The sequence below is a fragment of the Nannospalax galili genome, unplaced genomic scaffold, assembly GCF_000622305.1.
Source record: "Nannospalax galili isolate Female #2095 unplaced genomic scaffold, S.galili_v1.0 scaffold777, whole genome shotgun sequence".
In the NCBI taxonomy this organism is placed as follows: Eukaryota; Metazoa; Chordata; class Mammalia; order Rodentia; family Spalacidae; genus Nannospalax; species Nannospalax galili.
In genome coordinates this window covers 4,512,773-4,520,962 of record NW_008341810.1, presented here as the reverse complement: position 1 = coordinate 4,520,962, position 8,190 = coordinate 4,512,773, and the positions used below count along the sequence as shown (strand labels likewise).

General features: G+C 44.8%; 1 protein-coding gene across 1 annotated transcript in view; it reads right to left on the bottom strand.

The window, feature by feature from the left end:
- Positions 1–844: 844 nt before the first annotated feature.
- The window catches only part of Smim20 (small integral membrane protein 20), a 12,963-nt gene continuing 5,617 nt past the window's right edge, over positions 845–8,190 (bottom strand). Inside the window, exons 2-3 of the mRNA XM_008837339.3 lie at positions 2,242–2,298; positions 845–1,501 (exon numbers count right to left, since the gene is read on the bottom strand). Of these exons, the coding sequence (XP_008835561.1) occupies positions 1,464–1,501; positions 2,242–2,298 (95 nt within the window). The 3' untranslated portion in view covers positions 845–1,463. The remainder of the gene's footprint in view (positions 1,502–2,241; positions 2,299–8,190) is intronic.

The window sequence follows — 8,190 nt, the reverse complement described above, 5'->3', positions numbered from 1 at the left end:
CAGTGCCCCCTCCAAGGAGGACAGGTAAATGCACCCCAATTAGCAAGCTTCCTCTATTGGGCTGTTAACTGCAAGTCAATTAAATCTTAGGGAATGTCTACCAAAAATGATGACTTTGGTTTTAGAACTATCAACTGTATTTCTAGCTGACAGTAATTACATAATTGGGCCAGAGGTCTGTCATGAAAATGCTAACTGCACAGTAATAAAAGTATGCCACCATGCACCTCATCTAAAGAGAGCCTATGGAAACACGAAAGGCACTGTAGTGAGAATGTAAAGGATGGCTCTTTGGTAGCATCTAGGCAGAATACAGGAAAGGAAATAAAGTGAGAAGGGTGGGAGGGAGGAAGAGAGAAAGACATGGGAAGGGAAGGAAAGGAAACAAAAGAAAAATTAAAGGAAAAAAAAAAAGGGAATCTGTTCTCACTCTCACTCTTGTAGTTACAAGGAAGGTGTCCAGTAGAAAACGGTCCATAAACATCTGTCAAAACCTGTGCTATTTACCTTTAAACTTTGTCTTTATATACAAACAGGTGATACTATATCTAGTCAAATAGTACTTTATTAAACTTTTTAAATTTTATATGCATGAGTGTCTGCCTGCAAGTATGTGTGCACCACATGCACGCAGTGCCCACAGAGGCCAGGAGAGGGCACCGGATCTCCTGGATCTGGATTCACAGAGGTTTGTGAGCTGCTGTCTGGGTGCCAGGAACCAAACCCAGGTTCTCTGCAAGAGCAGCCTATGCTCTTCATCACTGAGCCATCTCTCCAGCCCAAATAGTATTTCTTGATACTAGAATTTAGTTTACCCTAAAAAAAAATCTATAAAACCAGTACATGACGATGAAGCAACACGAAATCATTTTAATACCCACAGCCCTGTTGTTGTGGGCTCACCTGGTTCTACTGTGCATGGATACAAGGTCTAGTTTGACTTGCTTGGTATTTATTTACTTCCCAACACAGAGTGATTTTTGACAAGATGGCTAAGTTGAGTTGTGCATTCTTAAACAGCACTGAGGACCAAATCCTCAAAGAGCTTTATCATCTGGAACATTCTCAAAGTGCCCTGGGAGGCAGCTCGGCATGGCAGTTGCCACTAAAATCACTTATTTAGAAGGTGGCAAAGCAGCTGTGGACCTTCTTGAGCCCGGGGGGTGCTTGTATTCATGTCACAGCTCGGAAGTGATAAAGGCTGAATACGAAGCAGATCTCCCGCAAACAGCCCTGAAAGCCAGCTCTGCTCCTGCCAAGTCAACTGAGTCATGAGGCACTTCCTAATGTGTCATCTGTGCAGGACTCTCTGGAGACTTCAGAAGGGAAGCACAGTTCTTATGCAGTCTTTATCACAAGCGTTCCCTCTCCAGCCAGGCTTCCACATTCAGTCATCCATTGTCCCCACTGCAGAGACCAAAGGATGAAGATGTCCACGTTCATAATCAGACTTGCTAACAGCCTTATTTCCTGCCAAATGGATCAGACCACACTTTCAACCCTATGGAAAGAAACACACAAAACACCAGGATTTAGTGTAAAATATCCCCTGGATCCCAAATAAGTAAGACAACGTGGGGATCGAGCGGTAGGATATCTATCTGGCTGAGACAGAGAGGGTGGCTGCTGGAACTTCTCCAACAGGGTGCCTGGCTGTCACAACAGCCAGAAGGGACTTTTAAAGGGCTCAGAAGCTGTCCCATACCAGGAAAAAATGAGCCTGGCTTTATAAATAAATACATACATAACTACATAAAACAATGTCTCCACAGACTGCAGGAGTATGGGTTAGTAAGCAGGAAAGCCTCATTCTCAGTCAAATTGAATAGACTTAAAGGAACAGCCCATTCAGCCCTAACAGAAGCGTTGGGGGCTTCTATAGGAAGTGAATCCCACATCAACGAACAGCTCACAGGTAAATACTACCTTCCTGTGAGGGGAGTGTTTACAGAGGTGCTTGGTAAGGGAGTCTGCAAAGTTGCTAATCTCTTCATACTTAATTACACACTTGTTACATTTTATGCCCACTTGCCAAGTACCAAAGAGGGGCCCAGAAATCTTCCAAAAAATCCTAGGCAGTCAAGTATGAGAATGAAGTCTTGGCTGGCCCCTACAAAGTGGCAACTATTTAAAATAACTAGCAAGATCAAGTTTCCAAGAGAAAAACCAGCCTGCTCCACAGCAAAGCAGGAACATGAACCACACACCACAGGGTACAGAAGAGACTGCTGACTTTTTTACCTGGTGGCTGCACATCTTCCTGAACAATACCAGCCCGATTTACAGCTTGCTCCTTCTCTGAGAAACACAATAAAATAATCGATTACTCTTTAGAAATGGGGTGAGGGCAAAAATCTTTCTATTTACATGGGCCAAACAGAAACCGTACTTATGAATGTGATTAGAGGTGCATTAACTTAAAGCTTTTAGGTTGTGGAAACTAGATCCTATAATGTAAAAAGACTGAGTGTTTTCAATAAAATAAAGAAGGCCACACTTCAAATGAAAAGCTTCCAACTAGTGTCTTTTTCCTGTGGTCTCAGCATTTTGGACAGGCAACAACACAACAGAAAAAGAACAATTTTGAAGAACTGGTGGGAGTGGTATTTCGAACGGAAGGCTGCCAAAAAGGAACAAGCACAATTATCAAGGAAACGGTGTTCTTTATGTCTAAAATACTCTGAAGGACTGGACTCCCAGCTAAATATGCTATGTTTTTGATAGGAAATAGAGCAGAAAATTAATCTTTGGGTGGGTGGCTTTGGTTTGGATAATTGAAGCTTCCTTAATTGATTGCAGGTGCTGTGCCAATTAGCAAGCACGTTGTTGCTACAGCAGCTAAGCTGGCGTTAGGAGATGTCCACCAGGCAAGGGCCAAGAGAAATGGAGCATTTTATGACTATGGGCTTCCAGTGCTCTGACACATCTTTCTAAGTAGTTTGGAAGAAACCTGAGGCCTGTGACAAGAGAGAATTATTTTTTTAAGTGCCTTACAAATGGCAGCTTTTTAGCAGAAGGACCTGGAGTCAAATGATGTTTAGGACTAAACTGAGGTAATTAAATGCTATAATCAGACCTTTGTTTTAATATACCAGCAGTTGTTGCTTTAAAGCCACTTTCAGCTCTTAACATTTAATATCAGACCATTTTATCTTGCCCTCTGGATTCTCATAAAGTTACACAGGCATAAAGGTACAAGAAGCAGGTTCTGCCAACTCTGGTTTCTACTGAATTTGCTTCTCTAGCGTCCTGACAGACAGCCAATCCTAAATGACTTATCTGATGCTAACGTTTGCTTCATCAATGGGGGCTAGGGAATCTTGATATCCAATTCTATGAGCCTGGCAGTTTCACAGCACCGCTGAAACTAGCAGGTAAATGGCACCAAGACACAAAGATGCAGCTATGCCAACACGCTTCTTCCAACTGGGGTGGACAGTATCTTCGGCTTCCCGAACCAACACGGGTGTTCTCTATCCCTACAACATGACACTGCAGGTCTCAGCCCTAGCAAGCTGTCAACATGGACTTCTCAAAGTATGGATGTCTCAAACATGCTTTTAAGAATTGCCAGTAAGCAATACACCAGCCTATCATCAGTCTCACCAGGAACAAGAATAGATAGACTTCCATACCTAAGATGTCTCTGATATTGTGAAAAGGGGAAGAGGTGAAGTTTGAAAAATAATTGTCAGGACGCAATCTAGAAGCAGCAATTTAAGAAGCTTGGTCGTCCCAGTGAAGCAAACAAGGTGTCTAAGAAGCACTATGACAGTAAAGATGCTGGCAGTTTGCCAGGCCTCATGGGCCGCTGATGGTGGGTGGCAGGAACGGAATGCCCAATTGTGCTCCAACCTCTGGTGATGTATTAGAGAACCAAGTGCAAGAAAGGAATCCCTGTCTTCACATTTTCCTGCTAATTGCTAATGAGGTCAGAGAGAGGCTGAAGATTTTTTTTTAAACAGGCCGTAATCTCTTCATAATCCGTGTCCTAATGGAGTCACCTTGGCAGCATTGCCTGGACAGGCAATTTAAGCCAGTTCCTACCAAGTGATAACCAGGTATTAGCTCCCATCTACATCCTGCTCCTCTAATCCATTAATGTTTGATAAACTCTCTAAGGCCGAAGCAGTTTTATGTAAATTCCGGATACCACACAAAGACACTTTATTCTGCTAACAGGAAAACAGGAACCAGTCTCTCAGGATTTAGCAAGCTCATCTTGATGAAGTTGACAGCTTTCTAGTTCACTACTGTTGGAAAAATAGCAAATGTTTATGAATCCTGGGAAGGGGGCAGAGGCTGAAGCAAGGGCTTAACTAAGTGAACAGATAAGCTAATTACTGACCTCAGCTATAAGCATCGTTCCATTTCCAGTGAAATGACTGAAATTCAACTATGGGCCATGAGTTAGAAAATTCCCCACCCCAGTGTGCCTATACGCCTGACTCTGCCCCCTGGTGCTAAGGCGGAGGCTTGATTCATAGTTTTAATTGAGAATAGTTCTCTAGTCAAAGGGTCAAGGTGTATTATTAAAGCTGTTTATACACGCAGGTAGGTTCTGTAAAGCAGTAGAAGAGTGCACCCAATACTTTTTAGGTCTCTGAGGATGAGCAGAGGTTTGTATTGGGAAGTAAATCTGGAGTGCACCTTGGTTCTGTATTTACACTGCCTGTCACACACAAATGCAGCACTCAGAGCAGGCTCCCTCAGCAGGCCGCAAATGCTCCTCTGAAAGTGCTCTATGGAGGACCAGCAGGAAGAAATCTACAACAAGCAAGCAGAGAAAGGCCGGTACAAAGCAGGACCTCAGGAATCTACCTCCATCTTCGCTGGACAACCAACAGCTGAAGAAAAAGCCACTCACAACTTAAAGTAATTGGGACAGATGGCAAAATTTGAATACGGTTTCTGTATTAGACAGCTGTGTTACATCAATACTAAATGCCCTGGAATCTGGAATCGTGGACAGTATTGTGATTAGGTAGGACAATGTGCTTGCTCTCAAATACAGGCATGAGTACTTAGGAATGCCCACAATGCCTTCAACACTCTCAAACGGGTCAACAAAATATTAGTAATAATTACAACATAGGTGTGTGTATATTATCTATAAGGAAAGACAGTGAATGTGGCAAAACATTAACAACTGGTAAACCCACGTGACAGACACAGGAGTTTTTCTATCAGTTTGAACTTTTTTATTATTATTTTTTAATGTGTATGTATGTATTGCCTGCATGTAGGTAAGTGCACCCGCGGAGGGCAGAAGAGGCCATCAGATCCCTTGGAACTAGAGTTATGGACAGTTGTTAGCTGCCATGTGGGTGCTGGGATTCAAACCCGGGTCTTCTGCAAGAACAGTCAGTGCTCTTAACCACTGAGCTATCTTTCCAGCCCCTGAACTTTTTCTTAAAAAAAAAAAAAAAAAAAAAAAAAAAAAAGTGTAACTGTTAAATATCCAGATAACAAAGTCCAACAACATGTGCTATTCCAAGCTGAAGAGACAGGCAACACAGACCTCAAAAGAAATACTTCCTCGTGCTCCCATGTTGTTGCTAGACCATGCCATCTGCCTTTAGGGGAGTCCAGACCCCCATGCGCACTGGAGCAGATGGGAACCAGAGGCCATCACTGCCACTGTGAACTCACTGGCCCAGGGGATAAAAACAGCAAGTGTGAACCAGCTGGCCAGTGTGAACCCACTGGCTGAGCGGAACCAAACTGCTACAACAGCAGGTGTGAACTGAGGCTAAGGAGAAAGCACATCACATAACAGCAGGTTAGATCAAATGTAACAAGTGTGAACTAGTGGCTGAGGAGAAACCACACCACTGCCGCAGCTCTTGTGGATGAGCTAGCTGAAGGAACCAGGCGGCCACTTCAGTCACCAGCATTGCATATTTGAATACTCATCAGAGCCTGGCCAGAGCCAGGGTGCTTTGTGATGCTGGTTAGAGGAGGACCTCAGCCTGTCTCTGCACTGTGCTCCATTATACGATGAGTAAAGTGCAGATTCTAAACACCTGGTGTGCAATGGGGAAAACTCCCTCACAAGGCATTTCCACATCAAGTGATCTCTGGAAATCTTGTTCCACTGGATCCATAACACATTTTCTATGGGGGACCCGACAACAGAAAGAACACAGCTGAGCAGCAGGAAGATGGAGGTGTCCCCCCAGATCATCCATGTGACCGTTCACCTTGCTGCATCTTCAACTTCATCTTAAAGGCATCATGACATTAAGCAGACAAGGTTGGGGGAGTTGGGGCCTAGTCTCCACACAGAAATTAACAAGTGGAATTCACTAGATAAGTCACCTAAATGACTGAAACAAATAAGCTCAGGGCTTTCTGGCAAACCTTATGACTTTATGTTTCTATATGCCCAAATACAACAGAAAATGATCAAATCACTTTGACAATCTGTTCTATCCCACTGCAAGGTTAAACTCAAAGCCCAAATGCCCACTGTCTAAAAGGCCAACCTCAGAATCACCAACTGGCTGAAGGATATAAAGATATATAGGGCTTCAAGTAACAGCCCTCTGGCTAGGGTACGATCCCCTGAACATGTCCTTAGACAATCCACACTGGTCAGGAAGAAAGAGAAAAGCAGCACTTGGCTCCCTCCAGAAGCAGGGAGGCCAGTGTGAAACCCAAACTCCTGGTTTCAGATCACTGAGCCCCAAGGTTATCTGCCCTAGTACTCCAGGCAGGACTTGAGCTATCACAGGTGGAATGACTACATTTAACAGATACTAATGTTGCGATGAGTCAGTGAAAGCCAGATCACACTGACCATCAGAATGAAGTCCACAGTGGCCTACTAATGAGCAATCAGGGATCTCAGCTCTGTCCTTCCTCAACTCCCTTCTCTTTTCTACTGCCTGCAGGCTTGGTCTATTACAGCAGAAATCATGGAAACTACCAGTCCCCATCTTCCCACAGCCAGGCTGGCCCTACTGAAGGACCTAGCACACAGACCCTACATGGCCTGGGCTCCTGCCCTGCCTTTCCAAGAATTATGGCTTATCTTAGATAGAGCCAAGCCCTAATGTACAGAAGATAGTCAGAGAGTAGCTGGAAGACAGGAGTAAAAAAGCAAGCCAGGAGCCCCAGTGGAAGGGAGGGTTCAGAAGGCCAGGGAGGGACAGTTGGTCTGAGACAGGAGGACTACCCTACCCTGGGGTTGCCAGGCAGGTGTTATACATTATCAAAGCACTGTCAAATATTGTTGAAAGCATTATTTGTGTTAAGTCCTTAATGTAAGCACTCCAACTAATGTTTATTTTCCTTATAAGTTAAGATGTTAGGGAATGGAATGATATGACTCCCTAATTGACAGTTGTTAGCCCCTGAGGTCCTAGCTGTCTTGAGTAAAGATCTATCGTCCCAGCATCCAGTGAGACTGGCCTCAAGTTCACATTGGCTGCTTGAGCCACTCCAAGGATGCCTGGAGGCAGCTACATGAAATCACAGCTGCCTGCAGCCAAAGCAAAATCCCACCTCCCGAAAGGCATGGTCAATACTGTTCCAACATCTTGTGCTGCACTCTGCCGTTACAAGACAGTAAAACCTAGATGAACTTGCAGTCACTTCCATCCAGGCCAGGGAGCAATGTACTTCCCCCAGGGTGGCCTAAAAGAGGGACTGTGCCTGGTGCAAAGGGGCAACGCCATGATTGTTGGGAACAGAGTTCTTCATTTGTATAAAGGTTTGCTGTGAGCATGGTGGCACACACTTTGAAGTTCAGCACTGGGGAGGCAGAGGAGGGTGGATCTCTGTGAGACAGAAGCCAGCCTGGTTTTACAGTAAATTTCAGGCCAGCTGGGGCCACAGGGAGACCCTGTCTCAAAAGATTGCTGGGACTACTGCAAAGATCCCTTTTTGGGCTACAGAAAAGGCTGTTGGGCTTACTCTGTGATCTAATTGAAAGACTCTTTTGTGCTGCCCACCCTGGTGTTGCGACATGAAGGCTTCTCTTGGCTACTTCTGATCTCTGTCATTACTGCAGTGGGATAAGGGGGCAGGAAAATAGGCAGAAGTGGTGGTGGTAGAACAGCAGCAGGAGCCATGACAGTGATGGCAGCGGTGATAAACAGCAGTGTGAGGAGGCAGCGCAGCTCAGACAACGGTGGCAACAGGGAGTCCAGGGCAGCAGCGGGAAGAGTCAGGGCAGCGGGGAGG